The sequence below is a fragment of the Ranitomeya variabilis genome, chromosome 7 (assembly GCF_051348905.1).
Source record: "Ranitomeya variabilis isolate aRanVar5 chromosome 7, aRanVar5.hap1, whole genome shotgun sequence".
In the NCBI taxonomy this organism is placed as follows: Eukaryota; Metazoa; Chordata; class Amphibia; order Anura; family Dendrobatidae; genus Ranitomeya; species Ranitomeya variabilis.
Window position 1 is genome coordinate 197,260,978 of NC_135238.1, and position 26,301 is coordinate 197,287,278.

The window sequence follows — 26,301 nt, forward strand, 5'->3', positions numbered from 1 at the left end:
TTCTATAGTGATATTGTTAACTATATGTTATTGTTTTTATCTTTTAAAAAAAAATTGTTTCACTGTCTCACTTATTGTTCTCCGGATAGTGGCCATTGGTCCATTATGACGTAGGAGGAAGAGGGAGGGGTTTTAAGCTTTTGCAGCTGAAAAGCCCAACTCCCCTCCACTAGTCACTGGATCTGTTGAAGTGCTTGATAGCACGAAACAGCTGTCATCCGCAATGTGTTCACTACCCTCCCTGCACCGCATGATTGCATGTGAATAAATCGCTTTGGCTCAACACCGGTGAGTGCGCTGTTATTTTTCTTTATCTGGACACTTTAATACATAGCACCCTTAGCTCCCCCTGGAGGCCAGAGTGTGAAGTGTATTGGTGTCTGTGATACCTGGTCAGGTGAACTCCTTCAGTGCCATCAGACGTACCATAGCCCCCCTTAGTGGCGGAGCAACAGTACTGCAACGACCATGACTCTGGGGCGCTGCACATGTGCACATGACTAAGGGTGCTCTGTCACCAGAAACGCGTTGATACTGTTTTTATTCCTGTTGTTGCTGATGTTTTTATCCTCCACATATATTATTGAAGTGAATAAAGGAACGACACGTTTTTTCACTATCTCGTTGAGCTGGACGTTTCCTTCTTCGTAAAAACAATGTGCACTAGGATGCACTAACTCTCAAAGTAATGTGTAAAAAAACTACATGCGCTAGGAAGCATTGCCTAACTAAGTAATATGTAAAGACAATGTGCGCTAGGAAGCACTCACCTAGACATTCGACTTGATTTTACACTTTTGACATTTACAACTGCTGGTATAGAATTAAGGAACAAGTGCTATGTGTCTGCATAAAAGAAAAATCCATATATCGTTTTCTTTCTGTACTTTCTTGTCAGTACAGAGCAGATTTATTCTTTTCTTTATGATAAAACATCTTTGCTAAACCAACTGACCAAGCAGAAAACGTGTTACTGGCTCCATATGCTGGATGGATACTTGGAATATTAATGAATTTTTGGGTAGGTGGTGGATTATATTTATACACTTTTCTGCTCTCATTTAACTAAAATGATTTATTTTTAAATGTGTTATACGTGTGCTGTTATGTGTCCCAGTGGCTTAAATAATATGCAGGACTTGCCGGGTGGCTACGGATAGCCTGTGGTGGCTATATACTGTCCTTGGGCATCCAACTGAAAAGATCATTGAGATCTGAAGTGTGTAAATCAGTTGCCCGCAGTCAGGATTGCAGGGACCGTCCTTAGTAATGTGGATTAGCTGCTGACTGGCAGGACTTTCTTTGTAAAGCAGATCTGTCACTTGTCACAATACAAACTGTATACATTATTAAACTCGTCCCTGTTTTTTACCCTTTCATTTTTCCTATCCTTTTTTCCAAGAGCCATAACTCTTAATTTTTCATCTACATACTGTACCTGCACGAGGGCCTGTTTTTGAAGGCAAGTTGTAATTTTTAATAACAACATTAATTTTACTATATAATGTACTTAAACATGAAAAAAGCGGGGTGAAACGTTAAAAAAAAAAGCAATTTCGGCATAGATTTTTTGGAGGTTTTTCACACGGCATTTGCTGTGCGTTAGAAATTACATAGTAAATTGATTTTTCAGACCCGTAAGGTCTTTTTAAGATTTTAGTGATTACAATTTTTTGGACAAAAAATTTGTTTTTTGTCACCATTTTCTGACTTTTTTATTCTCCAGCTAAAGGAGCCAAGCGAGGGCTTGTTTTCTGCAAGGAAAATTTATTTTTACTGGTACCATTTTGGGGTACATGCAGTGTTTTAATTGTTTTTTTTTTTTTTTTCGGGGGGGGGGGGGGGTTAAGGTATTGTGACCGAAAAAAAGACAATTCTGATGTTATATTGTACTCAATCCTTAATGTATTCTATCTGCGCATGTTCATTCATAGCGACAGAACACATGTATACCCAAGATCGTGTATCACAGAGAATGTCACAGTTCTGGCATCTTGTGAAAGTCTTCATTGGCACCGTGTCTGATTCATAGAATCTGTGAATCAGATTGTTCAGAGCAGGAGCAGATCTCTATATACAGGACCCTGCTTTATGCGACACTGCAACAGATAAAATGATGGAAAACACAAAACTCCTGACTTCTCCAATTAGGGATGATAATAGTTTGCCCCCCCGGTCATGCGACACGTAGTGAGTTCTGTTCTGTTAAATGACAATGACATCAGGCAGAAGATAATTAGACAGTAAAATGGGTCACGCACGTCTTGTATTATTTTCTTGTATCTGTATCAGCATATGGAAGAAAATCACATTTCTAATTCCTGTTAAGTGTTCTGTAAGGACACAATGTGCCAACAACATTTACGGTACAAAAAAGTATGTGCAAAATAAAAAAAACACATAACGAGGGAGGACAGTATAGTAGGAACTGTATGACGTGTCTCCAGAGACGAGGACTCGGTGTATAAACATTTACAGCCATATTTTACATGTAAATAGTGGCTTATTCTGAATTTCCATTCATACACTGATTTAGTGGACTGTGCGCCTTTGAAACCATGATACCTTTTCCATTTACAAAAATATTTGCATATTATTGCTATCTCTCCTCCTGTACCAGTTATGACTTGTATTGTTCAAGATTATTGTACTTGTTTTTTTTATGTATACCCCTCCTCACATGTAAAGCGCCATGGAATAAATGGCGCTATAATAATAAAAAAAAATAATAATAATAATAATATTGCATTTGATGTTATAGCAGTGTCATGGTCTTTGGTTAGGAAGGGGGCTTCAAATGGCCCCTGGAAATGGGACCTTAATTATTCCTGTCCGGGGGGTACTCTTAAAGGTAGAGAGGCCCGAGTTTCCGACCTTACTACACTCCTGTTAATTTCCTAAGCTGTCCCCTTCCTCACCCAGGAGACCTGGGACAGCTGTGTAAGTGTATATACATGTAAGATAAACAGGGATAAGAAAAAGCAACTTACATACACAAACACTAACCAAAGGTAGAGAGGAATAAAGGGGAGGATAGGAAGATACCAACCAACTGGGAATAGGATAATGGAGAAAGCATACACGCAAAACCAGCAAACAACAATCTCCAGCAGCAACTACAAACTCCAACTCCAGCACACCAACTCCAGCAAGCCAGGAAGCAAAACTTTCACAGGCAGGGAAGAGAAGGCATGGCCAGGTTTTATAGAGAAAGAAAATGAGCTGGTCAGGAACAGCTGTGAGATGGAGCTGCATGTCTCTAACCAGCATACAAAGAGTCGTTAACCTCTTCAGCGCCAAAGGAAATGAAGTCTATTTAATATGAGGAACCAAACACACAGGCTAAATGGAAGACCTGCGATTTACAGTACGTAAAGATCGACTAACTCCAGATCAGATGACACACTCGTGACAAGCAGGTGCATTTATTATGCATTGATTCTATCAGCACTATGTGCGGAATTTATTATCCCCTGTATGCCAGAAAATTGTGGTTAAAATAAAATTGTTCCATGTAGTATTTATGAAAAATTTTTCAATATTTCAACACTGGATTCGGCTTAGAAAAAAGGGGACATGGCCTAGCATCAGACGACAATTTTGATATGTTTGCCAGAAAGCTGGAATACATTATAACAAAAATCAAAGTTCGCTCATGGTTATTGGATATTTCATTTTCTGGAGCATGGACATCCCATAGGTGTGCCAAATTTATTAGAAGGAGTGCGACATTTAACAAATCTGCAGAGACCTATTTGTTCAATACTAGCATATGAAACACCAGGTTTGATAACTTTCCCCCGATAACTTGTGCCTCAAACTTTGATGTTATTTATCTGAATGGAATAGTCTCTGCAGCATGTACATGGTCCGCGAGACTGCAATTCTAGTGATGGGCCACCTACTAGGCTATGTTTTGCTTCTTCAATAAAATCAGTCTTTTATCAGCAGAAGATTATCATTACAGGACTAGGTGTCTCGTGCCTTCTAGTCCAATTCCACCCCAACACTGATTAGCAGCTTTCTGGCAATATGCAGTGTACAATCTGCCAATCAGTGGTATTGGCGGGGTTATACACAGCTCAGCATTCTGAGCTCTGCAGCAGAGAAAAGTGTGATTGTATCATAACTGCTGCACCCAGTAAAGTAAGTGATGCATCTCTGGAATCAGGGTCTCTGTCCCGACATCATGCTGCTGTCATATTACATAGCAAAACTTGCTGATTCCTTTTAAATATTAGGCTACATTCACATTTCTAATTACACATTCCATTTGTTTATTCGGTTTGGAGGAACAGACAAACGGAATTAATATGCCAAATGTATGTGCTCCACTACGGATGCAAAAAGAAGCAGAGGGGCCCCATTGATTAATATAGCGTTCTGCTGGTTTCTGTTTTGTGTCACTTTTAGAATGGAAGAAAAAGTACAGAACTCTGACACAAACCGAAAATGAACCTAATAATCAATGAGGTCCCACTTCTTCTATTTGCATCAGTAATGCAGCGGATCCTTTTTGTACAGAATATTTTACTGTTATTTCTAGACCATGCCATCAAAGGAAATATCTGTAACTAAAATCTTTGAACCAATCCAATGTATAAGGGCAGCTGCGGATGCGCGTATATCCCCTCACCTGAGAGAATCGGGACGATTAGGCAAATCACACTCTGATCCAACTCTGATCTAAGTTTGATCAGAGTGTGATCTGATTCTCTCTGATGAGAGAAATTGGTGAAAAAAGTCTCCATTTTGTCCATTCTATCAGTCGATGAAAATGGGACTGCACTCAGATGTCATCCGAGTGAAGTCCGTTGATTTCCACACACTCATTGACTTGCATGGCCGAGTGCGATCCAATTATCGGATCTAAATTGAGCATGTAGCGATTTTTTTCCTAGGGCTATGATACCATGACCATGACATCACACGGACAGCATTTTGACCAATGTTATTGGTCAGACATCCTGTGTCATTAACAGCAGAGGGTGGAGTGGAGCTCTGCCCACGGCTGTTAACCTGTCAGATCCCTCTGTCAATCTCTGACAGGGGCATACGAGATGCGCTGACAGGGGGACGCCTCATGGCTTGTGCCCATATGTGCACCTATAATGTGATCACGGGGCACCAATGGATTGTCATGACAGTTGGGGGTCTGCTGATGGCGTGACTGGCGTTCATAGAAGACCCTTATTTTCTCTATACATAACAGTACTGATACACTGCTACATAAGTACAAGCGATCGGACGATCGCAGCTTCAAGTCTCCTAAGGGGACTATTAAATATAGTAAAAAGTGGAATAAAAAAGTTTTCTAAAATATGAAAAAAATAAAAAGCCACAAAAGAACAAATCACCCCCCTTTTGCCCCATTTAACATAAAACAATAAAAAAAACACTTATTTGGTATCGCTGCATTCACTAAAGTCTGATCTATCAAAATATAAAGCAAATTATTCCGATCGATAAACAGCATAATGAGAAAAAAAATCAAAACGCCAAAATTATGTTTTTCGGCCGTTACATCATTGCAAAAAATACAATAAGAGGCGATCAAAACATCGTAACTGCCCCAGAATGGTATCAGTAAAATGTCAGCTCAGGGCGCAAAAGTAACTGCTCAGATCCCGAAAAATGAAAACATTACACTCGGAAAATGGCGACCAAAGCAAAATATTTTTTCTTAAATTTCCCAATTTTTTTTCACCACTTACAAATACATAAAAAACTCTATATATTTGATATCTACGTACTTGTACTGACTTGTAGAATCATATCGCCTGGTCAGTTTTACCATATAGTGAACATGCTAAATAAAATACCCCCAAAACAATTGTGAAATTGCACTTTTTTTGGCAATTTCATGATTTTTTTTTTTCACCATTTTCTAGTGCACTATGAGCTAGAATTAATGGTGTCAGTACAAAAGTACAACTCATCCCACAATAAAAAAAATCACTCATACAGCCGTAATGACGAAAAAAAAAAAAAGCTATGGCTCTTGGAAGGAGGAATAAAGAACAACGAAAAAGAAAAAAAAAAGGAAAAAATCGCCATGTCATTAAGGGGTTAAGATGACACTCAGTTATTCAAGTCTGTATGCGCAAAAAAAAAAAAAAAAAGTTAAACAATATTAATAATAATAAAAAAATAATATGGATAGCAAACAGAGTGCGTAATGATGACAACACAAATAAAATAATCAAATCATCAGTTTTTTTTTACTTCTGGATGAAAAACGGACGATTGTTTTAGACGCCTGTTCATACTTTTATGCAGCATTGAAAGATGAAGATTCAGGCTCAGCAGTGTCTATTCTAGTAGTTCATAGAAGCTGCCAGCAGGGGGAGCTGCAATGTTCCAGCTGCTTGGGATGGATCCTGTTCTGCTTCTGCTCACACTGTACAAGCAGCAGGAGGCAGCAGCAGCAGCGCAAGGGTTAACGTTAACCCTCTCCTGCACAGATTTGCATCACTGGGAGGTTCTATGGCTGCTGGGTGACACCTACAGGAGCAATCTGCCTCTTCAGTACATCTTTCGCTAAGCACAAGGAGAACACGTCTGGATTCCTGGGATTATAGACTGTCAGTGCACAGAGCATCATTGGAGCACATGCACTGGGCAGGAAGATGCAGGAGAAGAAGGACACATGGAAATATTAGTTCCACAACTGTGTAATCAGTGCAAGAAGTCACTGCAGACCTGACACAGTGAGGAAATCCCCCGAGAAGACAAGGGATTGCCTGGAAAGTAGCAGGTGCAGTGAGACCTCGCACCTTCCACACAACATGCTTTGGCAAACTTGAAGTCAACCTTTTCATTGAGATTCCATTTGGCAAAGCCAAAGGAAGGTGACACTGCAGAGATGTCAGAGCCAGAGCTGGACTTCTCCAAAGTGGAAAGTTTCTTGGACAGGCATCCAGATCTTTTTGAGGATTATCTCATCAGGAAAGGGAAACACTACATGGTGGAAAAGTGGCTGAAGAGGAACCAGATGTCCAAAACATCTTCTGTCTCAGGTGCTGATGAGAAGAGTAAGGAGTGTTGGGGGAACAGAGGAGATGGCTTGCAGAGGAGAGCATCTCAGAAGGAGCTGAGGAAAAGTTTTGCACGTTCTAAGGCCATTAATGTGAACAGGACCTATGATGAACATGTCAACTCCAGAGCTCAGGAGCCTTTGACCAGCATGAGGAGAAGAGCCTTGCTCAGGAAGGCCAGCTCCTTACCTCCCACCACTGCTCATATTCTCAGTGCTCTGCTGGAGTCCAGGGTCAACATCCCCCAATATCCATCCACTGCCATTGACTATAAGTACTACCTGAAGGAGCACAATGAGAGGGAGTTCTTCTTGGAATTAGTGAAGGACATCTCCAATGAGCTAAACCTCACCAGTCTTTGCTACAAGATCTTGATCTTTGTGTGCATCATGGTGGATGCTGACAGATGTTCCCTCTTCTTGGTGGAAGGTACAACCAACAAAAAGAGTTTGGTGTCCAAGTTCTTTGATGTGCATGCGGGAACCACTCTATTACCTTCCTGCAGCTCGGATAACTCCAATGAGGTCCAGGTGCCTTGGGGAAAAGGTATCATAGGTTATGTGGCAGAACATGGAGAGACAGTCAATATCCCAGATGCTTACCAGGTAGGTCATTATTCCTCACCTGATGGCCTGTCAGCTGTCACTGAGGGGGTGTGGGGTGGAGTGGACATGATTTGCAGGAGTATTCTCACTAAATGAGGTTCTCCATCTTCTTGTAGACCTTGACTGTCAACCACACATTTCACATCCAAGACTCCAATGAGGTTTGATAACTCCAGTTTCTGATGAAACCCTTGGGAATTACTGCTGTCTATAACTCATTAACATTTTATGGAGAATATATAGTACTCGTTCAGCAGATTGCCCAATCGTATTTTTTCTTAGGGATGACAACGTGACAACCTTGGATCCTGACAATTCCATGTATTTGCTTATTGCCTGCTGCAGTGTTGTTACACATATTATGCCTCCTGATATCATACTATTTCACGTCATGTCAGTGTAAATGGACTCTTAATTATCTGGGCTGCAGAAATAAAATCACTGCTCACCAAACTACCCAGCACTAAAATGAACCAATTGTAAGATAGTTTCTCATTATTTGGCGAAGATATAACCTGGTTTTATAGATCCATGTCTGACAATATTCTCTTTTTCGTCTACCATTTTGCATTATTATTATTTTTTGTGTGCGTGTTTTATTCTTTGACCTATATTTTGCATATTAAGTGGAACGCATTGTAACTTTCAGCAGCCGGACATATTTCCATGACATGGATTACACTACATTAACGAGCATTAACTACTAACCGTCACCTGGACACAGGGGCACCTGTGCAAGAACAATATATTGGCCCTAGAGCTCATCATAATGCGCAATTTCACCTGCTTTGGTGGTAGAAATGGGCTCCTAACCTCTTGGGCCCCTGTGTGACCGGTCGCACAGGTTGCACCAATGCTATGTCCGCCCCTGCACCAGTCAATATAAATCCCCAAGATTTACTCAGAAGGTCATGTCAAGGATTTGTATTGACGTTTTTATTTTAGGGCGAATTGCTCTTTAAATCAGAATGCTGTTTTATCATTTTCTTGATGCTGCTGTTGGCTGGGCACGCTGAGCAGATCAGAAGTCGCATTACCAATTCACTGAGCCGGTGTTCTTTGGTGCCGCTTCACGACGTACGTTCTGTAGAGGTGTCATGGGCTTCGTGACTTGCAGTGTAGCCAGAAAGTATTTGCACCATCTGCAGACCATTTATTGAAGCCTGCAATGCTGGCTAGGCTTGTGCGCCAAATGTTCAATCAAGTCAAAGAAAGTGCAATTCACTAGTGCAAGCATTGCTTTCATCTTTTCAGTTTTTTCTTCTTACTTTTTGTAAGGGAGAATTTGCAGTTTTAGGGGCTGATGGCTGCCTTGACCTTTAAGGGCGGCATATCGGGTCCCTATGGCTTTGTATTACAGAAGGCACCCTATGTTTGTGTAAAATATTCTATATTTTTATTATTATTATTATTATTATTATTATTATTATTATTATTATTTTGTATTATTTTTTGTAATTATTATTTTTTGTATTATTGTTTTTTTATTACTATTTTTATTATTATTATAATTTTTAATATAATTATTATTTTTAGTATTATTTGTATTATTATTTAGTATCATTATTATTATTATTATTTTTATTATTATTGTTACTATTATTTTTTATTATTATTTAGTATTTTTATTATTATTATTATTATTATTATTATTATTATTATTATTTTTAGTATTAGTATTTTTATAGCATCATTTATTCCAGGGTGCTGTACATGTGAAGAGGGTTTACATACATATAATACATAAATAATATAGAAGAACAGAAAAGAAGCTAAGGCTAAGTTCACACGCGCGTATAAAAAAATGTCAATTTTCACCTCAGTTGTCCTCTGTATGTAATCCAGATTATACATCAGCGGTTATTACAGTTTACAAGATCAAAAAGTTTCATACGTTATAGAATTGCGAGGTTTCCACAAAAATCGTAATGCTATATGATTGCTCTGTATGGGATCCAGATTTTTTGTGCACCCATTGACTTGAATAGGCGAGTCTCGTCCAACGTGTAGAAGAAACTAGAGACTTGTGCATGGTGCGACTTTTTTTTTTACCTACAGATTTGGACGGTGAAAATAACCTTTATCTGAACAGGTTATTTGCGTAATATTGAACCTAGTGTTATCCGTGTGAAGCAAATTTTTCATGAGCGGCACTCTGACCGAAAATACGGTGGTGTAAACTTGGCCTAACAGTGACAGACTAGTACAGAGGAGGAGAGCACCGTATTCTCACAGGATTACCATCTACTGGGTAATGGGGAAGGAGACAGTAGGTTGGGGTTGTTTGAGCAGCTCTGATGGTAGGAGGTGGCTGCAGGGTTATTGCAGGCTGTAGGCTATTCTGAGTTTTCAGGTTGTGTCTGATGGTTTCAAATGTCGGAGACAATTCGACTTATTGAGATACAGAATTCCAGATGATGAGGGATGCTCAGGAAAAATCTTGGAGGTGATAAGGTGAGGAATGAACAAAGGTGGAGGAAAGAAGGAGGTCTTGTGAAGACTGGATATTATGTGTGGTGAGATATCGGGAGATTAGTTTGGAGATGTATGGTGGAGACAGATTGTGAACTGACTTGTAGGTCATTGTTAGTAATTTACACTGGATTTGATGGAGAATTGGAAGCCAGTGAAGGGATTGGCAGATGGCAGAGGTGAAAGAGTAGCAAGGGGACAGGAGGATTAATCATGCAGCAGAGTAAAGGACTGCCTGGAGAGTCTGGAGAGGAGGCCACAGAGGAAGATATTTCAATAGTCAAGGTGGGAGATGATGAGGGCATGCACTAAGTTTTATGATGATTCAGAGTTGAGGAAGAGTCAGGTTTTGGAAATAATGTTGAGTTGGAGGTGGCAAGAGTTGGTAAAAGGTGGTAAATGCTTGGATGTGGGGTTTGAAGACTATTATTATTTTATTATTATTATTTATTATTATAGCACCATTTATTCCATGGCGCTTTACATGTGAGGAGGGGTATGCGTAATAAAAACAAGTACAATAATCTTGAACAATACAAGTCACAACTGGTACAGGAGGAGAGAGGACCCTGCCCGCGAGGGCTCACAATCTACAAGGGATGGGTGAGGATACAGTAGGTGAGGGTAGAGCTGGTCGTGCAGCGGTTTGGTTGATCGGTGGTTACTGCAGGTTGTAGGCTTGTCGGAAGAGGTGGGTCTTCAGGTTCTTTTTGAAGGTTTCGATAGTAGGCGAGAGTCTGATGTGTTGGGGTAGAGGGTTCCAGAGTAGGGGGGATGCGCGGGAGAAATCTTGTATGCGATTGTGGGAAGAGGAGATAAGAGGGGAGTAGAGAAGGAGATCTTGTGAGGTCAGAGAAGAAGATCAGAGAAGAGTCAAGGGTTACACCAACACAGTGGGCTTGGGAAATAGGGGAAAGCGTGATGTAATTTATATTGATGTATAGGTCTGAGTTAGATGGAGGAAAGATCAGTTTGGTTTTGCTATACGCTTCTTTAATATGTTGTCCAATGAGACATTCTGTACCAAAATATCCTTTCTGATTTCTTATGGATCAATCAATATGAACTTGTGTGATCCCCATATAATGGGTTCATACAACACACATCCATATTACAGCAATACATGAGGCCTTCTTGGTGTTTCTAAAAAAAAGGTTGAAGTGTAAACCTCCTGCATAGATTTCATGGCATGAGATGTGCTAAGTAGAATAATAAATTATTGAAAAACATTGCCGCAGTAAAAAAAAAAAAAATCTATACTACAGAAAACATTCCTGAGGAATACTATAGACTGATGATAAGCTCCTTTGTGGGCTTGCTGAAATCTTTGTGTTTGCCCCCCAAATACTCAAAAGGACTGATTTTCAATTGCAAAAAAAAATCTTCGTCAAATTTGCTACACTTCTATATCCCATAACTGGATGCACTGTGCGGCTGCCGTATACAGCTGTCATGCCTTCCTGCGGCCTCTACTACGCGCATGATTTATGGTAAGACGGAGGTGTTACCCCATACTTGGGTGCTCATTCGCTCCCCCTGGTGGGCACAACTGCCCTATAGCAGAACAGCATGAGGACCCAGGAGCATGCTAATCGTAGATTTCTTCCAGCAGGTAATTCTGATGAAATATAGATTCAACTATCACATTTTTTTTCTAAATTTTTCCTTGGAACCACATAAAGGGTAGTTACGCATGCTGAATTTTGCTGTGCAATACTAAGGAAATCCTGAATACATGACCTGTTGGTGGCTCTTGAGGACCAGAGTTGGGGAGCACTGCAGTAAAGCATTGCAGCACTGGGGTCCTGGGTTCAAATCCCACCAGAGACAACATCTGCAAAGAGTTTGCGTGGGTTTCTTCCCGAACTCCACAGGCATACTGATGGGGAGTTTAGATTGTGAGCCCCATTAGACAGTCCCATAGACAATGAATGGCGACCACCACTCCATTACGGCTGGACATTTCAGAGCCCTGTTCTCAGTGGGGGAACAACTGTCTGACCAACACCCATCCAGCTATCATTTGGAAAGGTGATACTTTACTTTTTAAGACTGGGAATAATCCTTTAACAACCAAATAGGTTGAACTAGATATTCTTATTGGACAAAAAGAGTTTTCGGCACAATGCAATAATGCAATATGGAGATCTCAGCCTTCTATGAGCATAGCATACTCATAGTGGTGGTGTGCAGCCCCTAGGGCAATATATAGCCAATGCTGAGTATGAGAAAACCGGAACTCACCATTTCCTTGAAATAGTCCAGTATTCCATCAAACGGGACATGGGATGCAGGGAGAGTGAAGCATGACGGCCGTGGCTGACGTTCATAGGAGATGAAGATTTCTGCTCTACATGGCACAAGTGATCAGATGATCACAACTTCTAGTCCCCTAAAGGGACTATTAAATACAATAAATAGTAAATAAAAACTTTTTGAAAAATATGAAAAAAAAAAAATAAAAAACCACAAAAGCTCAAATCACCCCCAAAATACATATTTGTTATCACTGAGTTCAGAAATGTCCAATCTAGCAAAATATAAAATAAACTAATCTGATTGGAAAACAGTGTAACGAGAAAAAAAAACTTTATTATTTTTTGGGGAGCGCCGCAACATTGCAATAAAATTCAATACACATTGTATCTACCCCAAAATGGTATCAGTTAAAATATCAGCTCAGGACACAAAAAAACAAGCCTCACACAGCCCTATATCACAAAATATGAAAATGTTACGGGTCTCGGGAAAATGACGATAAAAGCAAAAAAAGTTTTTCAAACAAATTTCCAATTTTTTTTTTCGACACTTAAATAAAAATAATCTATTCATGTTTGGTATCTTCATACTCATATTGATCTAGGAATCATACTATCACGTCATTTTTACCAGATCGTGAAAATGGTAAATAAAAATCCCCCAAAATAATTGTGGAATTTTTCTTTTTTTACAACTTCACTACAATTGGATTTTTTTGTCCTGTTTCCCAGTACACTATATGGTAAAATGAATCATCTCATTCAAAAGTGCAACTTGTCCTTCAAAAAACAAGACCTTATGCGGTTACGGTATATTAACAGAAAAATAAAAAAGTTACGACTCTTTTAAGAAAGGGAGGAAAAAAACTAAAACAAAAATGAAAAATGGCCCTGGAGGTGAAGGGGATAAATAATAATAAAAAAATATACAATCATGGCCAAAGTGTTGGCACCCTTGAAATTGTTCTAGAAAATTAAGTATTTCTTCCCAAAAATTATTGTAATTACACAATTTTTTTATGCACATGTTTATTAACTTTATGTGTATTGGAAAAAAAACGGAATAATCATCTAATGGCTCACCTCTCCGGCCTCCCCGCTGCTTGCTGTCATGTCCTCCTCTGTCTCATGTAGTAGGACCGCCCCCTGGACTTATGTGCCTTCAAACACCAGGGATTTCAATGAATAAATCACAAGTTTTAGTGACTCCTTTCCCACAATCCAATATATGATTATGATCAGCTTCTTCTTCTCTATGCCGTGCTGTCTGCAGATCGGACTGCATGTACAGTATGACAGGAACCCTTTAGGCTGTGTGCACACGTTCCGGATTTTTTGCGTTTTTTCGCTATAAAACCGCGAGAAATACGCCTACATATGCATCCCATCATTTATAATGCATTCCGCAATTTTTGTGCATATGTTGCGTTTGAAAACTTGAAATACATTTATTATACTTTGAATGTATTTTTAAAGGGAATCTGTCACCATTTTTTTGCCACCTATTCTGAGAGCAGCATAATGTGTAGACAAAAATCCTGATTCCAGCGATGTTTCACTTTCTAAGCTACCTTCTGTAGTTTTGATAAAATCACCTGTTTTATCAGCAGAAGATTATCGCTAGAGGACTAGTAAACCTGCTGCCATATTGTCCTCCATATTCATGAGCTCTGATATTTTATCAGAACTGCATCAAGCAGCCCAGTAAGTGATACATCGCTGGATTCATGGTTTCTGCCCCTACATCATGCTGCTCTCAGATGGAATATCAAAAACCTGGTGTCAGATTCCCTCTAAAAACAGTATATAGCAGTACAGCTATACCAATGGGACAGTCCGGAGTCTAGGCACTGCTAACCTGGATGGCACCATGATAAGGCCAGTCTCACACGTCCAGATAATTCCGGTACCAGAAAAATCGGTACCGGAATTATCTGTGTCCGTGTGCCCGTGCGTTTCTGTGGCACATCAGTGTGGCACACGTGTGCCGCCCGTGTGCCGACTGGGTACCACACGCACCGTGCAGGAGACAGCGCTAGAGATAAGCGCTGTCCCCCCCACGTGGTGCTGAAGCCGCCATTTATATCTTCTCTGCAGCAGCGTTTGCTGTAGAGAAGATATGAATAATCCTTTTTTTGTGTGTTTCTCGTGTTTAACATAAAGATCCATGTCCCCACCCCCCTCCCACCCCCTGTGCGCCCGCCCGCTGTTATTAAAATACTCACCCGGCTCCCTCGCTGGCGCTGCTTCCTGTCCTGGCCGCACCTTCTACTGTATGAGCGGTCACGTGGGGCCGCCGATTACAGTCATGAATATGCGGCTCCACCTCCAATAGGGGTGGAGCCGCATATTCATTTCTGTAATGGGCGGCCCCACGTGACCACATACAGGAGAAGCTGCGGCCAGGACAGGACACTGCGAGGGAGGCGGGTGAGTATTTTAATAACAGCGGGAGGGCGCACAGGGGGTGGGGACATGGATCTTTATGTTAAACACAAGAAACAAACAAAAAAATGGATTATTCATATCTTCTCTCCAGCAAACGCTGCTGCAGAGAAGATATGAATGGCGGCTTCAGCACCATGTGGGGGGGACAGCACTTACTGTAGCGCTGTCTCCTGCAGGCACACGGACTGCACACGGACAACGTCCGTGTGCGGTACGTGTTTTACACGGACCCATTGACTTTAATGGGTCCGTGTAATCCGTGCGCTCCCACGAACACTGACATGTCTCCGTGTTTGGCACACGGAGACACGGTCCGCAAAAAATCAATGACATCTGCACAGATGCATTGATTTCAATGTGTCTACGTGTGTCAGTGGCTCCGGTACGTGAGGAAACTGTCACCTCACGTACCGGAGCCACTGACATGTGAAACCGGCCTCAGGCTCTCATTTTAAGCTTTTGCTATGAACTTTTTGCATTAAAGAACAGTTGTGTGTCTTCTTTATAGTGTGAGAACACAGGACAGAACATGGCAGGCATTTAACACGTCAGTCATTATGTGACAAATATATAAAACACCTATTTAAGTACGTAGAAGTCACTTCACAGCTATGGAGGTGTCATGCATGTCATATGGAAAGCTTATGTTATTCATTTAAAGGGCGTCTGTCAGCACAAAATGACTGTTCAAACCAATCGATGCATTTTGTAAGAGTTACAACCCTATTAAAAATGGTGCTTTTAGTGTCCAAATCCATTGCTGCATTTGCCAGAAATTGTTGTTTATTCCAAAGGTGCACCTTTCCACCGACTTTTTTCCCCCATATCTCTTCTTCATCCTCTGGCTCCTGTAAAGCCAAAACTGATAAGATGAGGGCTGAGAAAAACACAAAACTAGTAGATGGGAAGGCGAGTCCGAGGCAGGTCTCTGGTGGCTTCTCCTTACTCTGGTCCTATTGACTGACAGGTCTCTCCCGAGAGAGAGTCTAGGGATCGAGGTCGGGAGACGCTGCCAGGAACCTCGCTTGGATTAGTCATCGGAGACAGAGACTCTTTCTCAAAGTTTGGTTTCTCTAGAACGCCCCATTGTTTCAGAGTGAAACATTCATGGCTGCAATAATCAAGCAGCATGAATGTTCTATCAGGCTCCATTTAAATCAAGAACAGAAAAGTGCCCTACATAATAAACACTGAGGATCGTGATGCAAGGAAAAGCCTATGTAGAGAAGAAAAGTCTTCCAAACACAAGTTGTATAAAGAATCAACAATTTTATTAGAACACACAATTAAAAGAATTTAACAAACCATACAGAAAATGAAAACAAGCAAACACTGGGCAGATGGGTGGGTTATGTCCAAAATTATGTATAAAGTATATAAATACCCAGGGTCCAGAGAGTTCCAGTGAAACCCCTTCAGGGACTCTGGACCCAGGGTATTTATATATCTCCTGGACTTATATATATGTCTCTATGTGATACTACTTACCTATTTTGACCTTGAGCAATGGTGTGTATTTTTTGTCTCTGGATTCTCCTATGAATCACTTAATTTGTGCCCCTTAATCTATCATACATTTAGTATAACCTTCTTTAGGAGTTACCAGCGACAAACCCCAGCATTGTCAAGTCAATTTATTTCTGTTGTTTTCTGCGCCTTAGTTATTTGCACCTTGCACTTTATTCACTAGAATGTCATTCTCTGTTATTGCATTTGCTCATGTATGAATTAGAGCCTGTTCTGCAAGGTGTTGTACTTTATACACATGGGGCGCCCGCCAGGGCCGTGGAGATACTCGGTACCAGGCCGGTTCTTAAGTTGATGTGTCACGGCAGCAGTGACCCGGTCCATGGCCCTGGGCGTCCATGTAAAAGTGAAATAAAGGGAAAATAATGTTTATGGGAAAAGGGGAATTGTTCGTAACACCCATGGTATTTGGCAATGAGATGGTGTGCGACGCTGCAGTTCAGGTCCTCTGGGGGAGATGGTGATGCAGCAGAGTTAGTACAGCTCTCCACGGGTAGAGCTAGTCCCAGGGCAGATATAGGTGTTAATTGTGATGATGGTGGTTGTGGTAGTTGTAGTGCAGGGCAAGTGGCACAGGAATAATTCAGAGGACACAGCTGGGTGCAGTTTTCAACGCTTTACTCACAGTTCTGCAGATTACTATCTGTCCCACTTCTCCTGCCCTGCGCCTTCACACACAGTGTCCCAAGCCGGCAGCTGCGGACCTTGTCAGCCTCTGAGTCCCCTTGCTCCTATATGGCTGCCTTTTCAGCAAATGTGTATGGATGTGGCTGTGCCACATGCAGGTACCACAGCCTCTGGCTTGCTATCTGAGCCTTGTAGTTCACCACTAGTCTTGGGGGCCAGTTACCCCACTGCGACCTGGTCCCTCCACCCAACTATAGTCAGCATGGATGCTGGCCCCACAGGTGGATTTCTCAATACCCGTGCCCTTAGGACCCCTTCTTGCTTCTGGATCTTCTCTCTTTAGCCTTTTCTCTCTCTAGCTCCCTCTGACAGGGAGCTCCTTCTGAGCACATCTGCTCCCTCTCACTTACTGAATAACTTTCTAGATCTTTCTTGACTCCCCCTACTGGTCCCATGACATCTCTGCTTTCTCCATCCACACCCTCTACCTAGTAACCCTCTCCAGACTAGGATGAGGCCATACTCTAATAGGGTATGCCCGGGTGCCCTGACTGGAGTGGTGTGGTGTTGGATGCTGGTGTTAGAGTCCTGGGTAGTGCCCACTCCTTACCTGAGAGTGGGATACCACACCTCTGGATGAGGTGCAGTACCTCTGTGGCGACTGAACCCGCAGGGGCGCCACACATAATTTTGGACATAACCCACCCATCTGCCCAGTGATTGCTTGTTTTTATTTTTCTGTATTTTTTGTTTCCATCTCCATTTTTAAATTCTTTTAATTGTGCGTTCTAATAAAATTGTTTATTCTTAATACAACTTGTGTTTGGAGGACTTTGCTTCTCTACATAGGCTTTCCCTTTAAAGCAAATTTTTATGGTTCCTTAAACGTTTAGATTATTATTTAAAGGGGTTATCCGTGATTATATTTTTTTTATTTTGGGCATAAGTACTAACAGGCAGGCAGTTGCTACCTATCTGCCTGTTGTGCCCAGTGCCAATCTCCACTGGCACAATGCGATCACAGACTGCTCCTGCTGGCGATTCAGAAGCTCCCGCTGATGTTACATTGACAGAACAGCTTCTTTTCCACTTTGCTTTGTTAACGGGCGTGACTGCCGACGTCATGCTATTTGACAACCGACCCCCTGGCCTAACTGCGGGAAGCCGACTGTCAATCCTCATGACGTCAGCAGTCATGCCACTCTCACCAAGCAGCTCAGAAGAGGAAGAGCTGCTCTGTTGACATGGAGCAGCTGAATCACCGGCAGGAGCTGTTAATGTCCACTCTGTGTCAGTGCCAAGTAGAACTAGTAGGTAGTTACCTGCCTGGTAGTTTTAGGACCATAGTAAAAAAATAGTGCTGGATAAACCTTTTAACTTCAGAATTCCCCTTAGATTGTGGTTCCAAGCATTCTAGGCTTTTGTACAGAACCACCTACTATAATTAGTTTGCCAGAATTAGATTTTTACTTGCAGACTCCTTCATGCAAACAGGATGATTTTTAGCAAAGTCAGCGCCACCCAAAACAGTGGTTCCCCTGTGACTCTGGCTAAACTTATATACGGTATAGCAATTAAAGTTCAAACTTGTGCAGCTATATGGGGCGCAAGCTACGTGTGGATCAGAACAGATTAATAATATTATGGCCATTTAGGCATTTATTAACAAAGATATTACTTTTATAGAGATCACATACTTCTGTCAGCATTATGATATATCTTTATTATATGGCTTTGTGCTACAAAGACAAGATGGCAGAAGTACAATGACAATAATTAAATCTTCATTTTTTATATTAATATGATAATTTGATCAAAGGTCATGTATTAAAATGACAGTAATTTTTGTAGATGTCACTAAGGCTACATTGGGATACAGAGAGACCTCACGGTTCTGTAGTAGAAAGACATAGAGCCTCTGTGTGCTATTGTATGACAACTGTGTACTGAACTGTATTGTGTGAGTATTTGGAATATTTAATCCGGTATGTTTGTTTTTGGAACTTAACCCTTCTTTTTGGTTCTTTTATTGTAGCTTTCAGATTAATTATTCTATAATACATTCATAGACAAAAGTTTTGAGGCCAAGACAAATTTTGGTTTTCCCAAAGTTTGCAGTTTGATTTTTTATAGTAGCCAGGGCTGCCACTAGGAATTTCGGGGGCCCCATACTGGCAAAATTTTCGCCCCCCTTGAGACTCCGCCCAGGCTACACCCCAGCTCCGCCTTCACCCTTCGAACCTTCCACAGTCCCACAACTCACTCTTGGAAAAACTCAACTTCTCCACCACGTCCTCATCAATCAGATATTAACAGTTCCAATCAAACACCAGATCACATACATAGCCAGCAGCTTTTGTTCTGGCCAAAAGAATTATTAAGCCGCCACCACGATAAGGTAGACTCTTTTTGCCGGACCCTACTCTACTCTAGCCTATTAAATATAAATATATTTTTATGTATTTTTCTTTAACGGAATGAGTCACATACATTATTTTTAAATGACCATTAATACAAGGGACAAATAGCATCACACCATCACCAAACCACATATTACCACCACATAGTGACCTATAATACCACATACAAGGGACAAATGCCATTATACCATGACCAGACCACATATTACCACCACATAGTGACTGAATACTACAATACTGATTATTAATAAAACAAAACACAATACTAAGTGACATTATACACAGGAACTCTGTATTTACTGTCAGTGCACAGGTAATACAGTGATCACCAGTAACATTATACACAGGACCTCTGTATACAGTGTCAGTGTACAGATAATATAGTGATCACTGGTGACATTATACACAGGAGCTCTGTACAGAGTATACAGTGTATAGTGTCAGTGTACAGGGAACACACCGACTCACCAGTGACATCTCTAGCTGAAGTCCTTCATCTTTACTTTTCTTTTTCATGCAGCACAGACCGCCATCACTTCTTCCAGCCAGGACTCATCTCTGCATAAAATAACACATATAATCATATAAAGAAACGCGTATAAGAACAAAGATAATATAATAAACTTTATTGAAGAAAAAACATAAACAAAATTGGGGGATACAATCCCAATAAAAGCACTTAAAAAGCTGGTAGCCACAAGTGTATCATATAGATGAGCCAAAAAATTAGAGTGGCACCAAAACTGAGTGAATGTTTATAATAATCAAATCAAAAAGAAGTATACATGCAACCTATCATAGTCATAATATATCAAACCTGGTACCAAGTGATACAAATCAGGCTAAGCTCCCATAGTAAGGGGTCACTGTCTCTATATTACCATCGTGATCTTCTATAGTATATATACACATATGCTGCATAGAACGCCAAGCAATATAATAATAACTGTATGATGGCAAATAGCAGACAGCAGATAGGATATAGAAAATGTACGTAATGAATACCATACCTAAACACTCAGACAATGGTGCCACTGCCCCTAAAATAACACAGTTACCTAGAGCACGGCTTCCAGAGCACATTCCCCTCTTTTTCCCTTTCTTCTGCACTACACTTCTGAATATAGATATGCACCCACCATTAATACATAATTGGTTATTATTATGCAACCCACCATTCCAAATATAAATTATAATACACCACTGAGCCAATTCTAGCTATACATAACATAGCCACTTTCCCCACCTAATACATATATAAATTAACTAGCCCCTGTACTCTTTCCCCCAATTCATTATCAGTCACTGCATACTCATCACCCCCACAATGTATCTCCCGCACCCCCGACTCATTATACTGTATTTACATGCCCCTTCTGCCCCAATTCATTGTTATATCTTCTCTATCCCACCCTCTATTCATTGTCAACAGCTCTACGCCCACATTCAATACATCATTTACTCCCCCACCCTCAAAATTCATTATCATTTGCTCTCTCCTGATCATCATTTGATCTCCCCACCCCCCACCTTCAATTCATTTTCTGTCCTTCTTCCCTCACTCTCAATTCATCATTTGCAGTCTCCCGTCCCCTCCCCCACTTCATCATGTGCAGTCCCCTTCCCCCCACTTCATCATGTGCAGTCCCCTTTACCCCCACTTCATCATGTGCAGTCCCCGCTACCCCCATGTCATCCTTTGCAGTTCCTTTTAACCCTCCACTTCATGTGCAGTCCACCTTTAACCCCCTCCCCACACCATCATGTGCAGTACCCCTTTAACCCCCCACATCATCATGTGCAGTCCCCTTTTAACCCCCTCCCCACATCATCATGTGCAGTCCCCCTTTAACCCCCCACATCATCATATGCAGTCCCCTTTACCCCCTTCCCACATCATTTGCAGTCCCCCTTTAACCCTCCACATCATCATGTGCAGTCCACTTTACCCCATGTCATCCTTTGCAGTTCCTTTTAACCATACCTCCCAACCGTCCCGGATCCCGCGGGACTGTCCTGATTTTGACAGCCAGCCCCGGGATCCCGGGCGGGACACTAATGTCCCGTACCTAGGGCAGGGACAATGCAGGGGGCGGCACCTGAGTAGCTTAGGTTTGTGGCTGTTTTTTTTTTTCTTATACATGCTGGGTCTCCTCCCGACCGAAACCCGCCCCCCCCCAGCCCCCGCCCCCGCCCCCTGTGTGTGCGGCGCTGCCACGCTGAGGAAGAGAGCCAGCAGCGATCAAGATGAGAGGTCAGCGACTCACTTCCCTCCTGTGTGTGCACGGAGCTCCGGCGTCTCCTGCTCTTAGCTGCTATCCCGGCAGAGAAGGAGAGACGGGGGAGGTGCCGGGACAGTGCAGAGCTGTGAGCAGCTGGAGAAACTGAAGAGCTGCAGTGCACATCATGGACAGATCAGCCGCCCCTGCACCACAGAGGAGATTGTGTGTGTGTGATGTGTGTGTGTGTGTGAGATGTGTGATGCTGCATTTGTGTGTGTCATGTGTGTATGAGGTATCTGGTGTGTGTGATGGCTGGGTGTGTGTGTGTGTGTGATGGCTGGGTGTGTGTGTGTGATGGCTGGGGGTGTGTGTGTGATGGCTGGGTGTGTGTGTGATGGCTGGGTGTGTGTGTGTGATGGCTGTGTGTGTGTGTGTGATGGCTGGGTGTGTGTGTGTGATGGCTGGGTGTGTGTGTGATGGCTGAGTGTGTGTGTGTGATGGCTGCGTGTGTGATGACTGCGTGTGTGTGTGATGGCTGTGTGTGTGTGTGATGGCTGCATGTGTGATGCATTTGTGTCAAAGCTGCATGTGTTTGTGAGCTGCGTTTGTGATGCTGCGTGTGTATGTGTGATACTGTGTGTGTGATGCTGCATGTGTGTGAGCTGCGTGCCTGTATGTCATTATACAGTATGGAGAACTGTGGCCATAATACAGTATGGAGCATCATGTGGGGTCATTATACAGTATGGAGCATCATGTGCAGTCATTATACAGTATGGAGCATCATGTGCGGTCATTATACAATATGGAGCATCATGTGCAGCCAGTATACAGTATGGAGCATCATGTGTGGTCATTATACAATATGGAGCATCATGTGCAGTCATTATACAGTATGGAGCATCGTGTGCAGCCAGTATACAGTATGGAGCATCATGTGCGGTCATTATACAATATGGAGCATCATGTGCGGTCATTATACAGTATGGAGCATCATGTGCGGTCATTATACAGTATGGAGCATCATGTGCGGCCATTATACAGTATGGAGCATCATGTGCAGTCATTATACAGTATGGAGCATCATGTGCGGTCATTATACAATATGGAGCATCATGTGTGGCCATTATACAGTATGGAGCATCATGTGTGTTCATTATACAGTATGGAGCATCATGTGCAGCCAGTATACAGTATGGAGCATCATGTGCGGTCATTATACAATATGGAGCATCATGTGCAGTCATTATACAGTATGGAGCATCATGTGCAGCCAGTATACAGTATGGAGCATCATGTGCGGTCATTATACAATATGGAGCATCATGTGCGGTCATTATACAGTATGGAGCATCATGTGCGTTCATTATACAGTATGGAGCATCATGTGCGGCCATTATACAGTATGCATGCGGTCATTATACAGTATGGAGCATCATGTGCGGTCATTATACAGTATGGAGCATCATGTGCGGCCATTATACAGTATGGAGCATCATGTGCGGTCATTATACAGTATGGAGCATCATGTGCGGTCATTATACAGTATGGAGCATCATGTGCGGCCATTATACAGTATGCATGTGGTCATTATACAGTATGGAGCGTCATGTGTGTTCATTATACAGTATGGAGCGTCATGTGTGGCCATTATACAGTATGGGGCATCATGTGTGGTCATTATACAGTATGGAGCACTGTGTGGCCATATTTTTTTGTTTATAACTATTGTATATGAAACAGTGTGATCAGCAGTGCTAAATGGGTGTGCTTGGGACGTGGATATGGGTGTGACTAATTATGAATGGGTGTGGTCAGAGGCGTGGCCTAAAATTTGCCACGGCGCGCTTAGCGCGCCGCAAACTTTGTCCCTCTTTCCCATCTTCAAAAGTTGGGAGGTATGTTTTAACCCCTCACTTCATGTGCAGTCTCCCTTTAACACCCTCCCCACATCATGTGCAGTCCCCCTTTAACCCCCCACATCATCATGTGCAGCCCTCCTTTAACCCCCCTCCCCACATCATTTGCAGTTCCCCTTTAACCCCCCTCTCCACATCTTCATGTGCAGTCCCCCTTTAACCCCCCTCTCCACATCATCATGTGCAGTCCTCCTTTAACCCCCCTCCCCCATCATCATGTGCAGTCCACCTTTAACCCCCCTTCTCACATCATCATGTGCAGTCCCCCTTTAACCCCCACCACATCATCATGTGCAGTCCCCCTTTAACCCCGCTCATCATCATGTGCAGTCTCCCTTTAACCCCCTACCCACATCATCATGTGCAGTCCCCCTTTAACCCCCCCACATCATCATGTGCAGTCTTCCTTACTCCTTCCCCCATCATCATGTGCAGTCCCCCTTTAACCCCCCTCCCCACATCATCATGTGCAGTCCCCCTTCGTCCTCCATCATCATGTGCAGTCCCCCTTCTTCCTCCAACATCATGTGCAATTCCTCCTCCTCCCCTCACCCATTTAATTAATTTTGTACAGAAAACAAAAAAATGTTTTGTATACTTACTTCACAGTCGCTCCCCAGCAGCGCGGCTCAGCCTCCAGCGTTCGGTACATGTCGGGTGGTGCGTACGTGATGATGTCATCGCGTTCGCACCGTCCCCTGACAGGAAGTACACAGGAGATGGAGAGAGCAGGAGCTGCGCAGCCGTCAAGGTAAGACGGCCGTGCACAGCTCTGGGAAAGCTCCTGAGCCCCAGCGCCGACGTGTGCACCGCAGCGTGCACCACTTTGCTGCACGATGGGGCCCGATGAACAGTAGCACATAAGCGGGGCCCCGGACCTGTGGGCCCCTCTGTGTACTGCTGCTCACCGGGCCCCATACAGCAGTAAGGGCAGTAATGCCCTGATGGCGGCCCTGATAGTAGCAATTTGCACTAAAGGGGTTGTCTGGTCTAAAGCCAGAAGTCTGCAGTCACTCTATGTGACTGCAGACTTATGAAGCCTCACACTGTACGCTCTGCGCGCAGTAAGGATTCTCCGGTGTCAGCGTTGGGAGACCACAAGTATGCGATATGTATACACCTGGCCACATTCTGACTAGATTGTGTATTGAGTGAGGCCAGAAACAGTCTAGTCGGAATGTGGCCGGGAGTATGCTAATCACATACTTGTGGCCACATGACGGCCGCTCCTGCCGCTGACACCGGAGAAAACTCACAGTGCATAGTGTGCTCCATGTGAGGAATTACAAGTCTGCAGTCATTTAGAGTGACTGCAGACTTGTAATTTTTGTACTGTACAATCCCTTTAACTTTAGATTAGATGATCAGATGAATTGCAAAAACGTGCAAATTGTACAATTACATCGCAGCATTACACTTTTAAGCCCTGAGAACCTTTCTAAAATTCTGCTTCTTTCTGGTAAGGCTACTTTCACACTAGCGTCGGTACGGAGCTGTCGCCATGCGTCGGCCTGACGTACCAGCGCACGTTGTGAAAATAATGAACAACGGGGGCAGCGGATGCAGTTTTTCAATGCATCCGCTGCCCCAGTGTAATGTCGGAGGAGGAGGGGGCGGAGTTCCGGCCACGCATGCGCGGTCGGAAATGGCGGACACGACGAACAAAAAAACGTTACATGTAACTTTTTTGTGCCGACGATCCGCCAAAACACGACGCAACCGTCGCACGATGGATGCGACGTGTGGCCATGCGTTGCAATGCGTCGCTAATGTAAGTCTATGGGGAAAAAACGCATCCTGCAGACAACTTTGCAGGATGCATTTTTTCTCCTAAATGACGCATTGCGGCAAAACGACGCTAGTGTGAAAGTAGCCTTATTTGATATATTCCTGCATATCCATATCTAGCTGTTGATTAATAGAAAACTGTATAAATTATATTTGGAATTATTGCAATTTTTCATATTTGGGTATTCAGAAATGTATGGAGTTAGAATGGAGTAAATCTCATAAAATCTAGTTCATAAAATCATCTGGGATTATTGTTAATAAATCAGGAATGCCACTCAGCGTTTCTGTGTATCATGTATTAAAGGTGAAACAGTCAAAGCCGCTTCATCTCTCTGAACAGCCTCATTCCATGTATTTTTTAAGCAGTCACAGAGGAGAATAGTATAATTTATAGTGGACTTTTAAGGATTCCTTTAATCTCTTTTCTTACTTGCCCTAAAGGTGCAAAATTCAACCTTAAATGTAGAAATCGAGAATTACCACTCACGAAGAAAGATTTTCTTTGCCTTATGATTAGTGTTGAGCATTCCGATACCGCAAGTATCGGGTATCGGCCGATATTTGCTGTATCGGAATTCCGATACCGAGATCCGATACTTTTGTGGTATCGGGTATCGGTATCGAAACAACATTAATGTAAAAATGTGTAAAAGAGAGAATTAAAATAAAAAATATTGCTATACTCACCTCTCCGACGCAGCCTGCACCTTACCGAGGGAAGCGGCAGCGTTCTTTGTTTAAAATTCGCGCTTTTCTTTCCTTACGTGAGGTCCCGGCTTGTGATTGGTCGCGTGCCGCCCATGTGACCGCAACGCAACCAATCACAGCAAGCCGTGACGTAATTTCAGGTCCTTAAGGATTTTAAAATTTTGTCCCGGCTTTGTGATTGGTTGCGTCGCAGTCACATGGGCGACGCAACCAATCACAAGCCGTGACGTCACGGGAGGCTGGACACGCGTGCATTTTAAAATGCGC

At 42.5% G+C, this 26,301-nt stretch overlaps 2 protein-coding genes across 2 annotated transcripts in view; both read left to right on the plus strand.

Moving 5' to 3' along the window:
- LOC143784406 (uncharacterized) overlaps positions 1-26,301 on the plus strand; it is a 223,627-nt gene that overhangs the window by 22,585 nt on the left and 174,741 nt on the right. The gene's annotated exons all lie outside the window — the stretch shown is intronic.
- PDE11A (phosphodiesterase 11A) overlaps positions 6,296-26,301 on the plus strand; it is a 614,587-nt gene continuing 594,581 nt past the window's right edge. Inside the window, exon 1 of the mRNA XM_077272627.1 lies at positions 6,296-7,642. Within this exon, the coding sequence (XP_077128742.1) occupies positions 6,866-7,642 (777 nt within the window). The 5' untranslated portion in view covers positions 6,296-6,865. The remainder of the gene's footprint in view (positions 7,643-26,301) is intronic.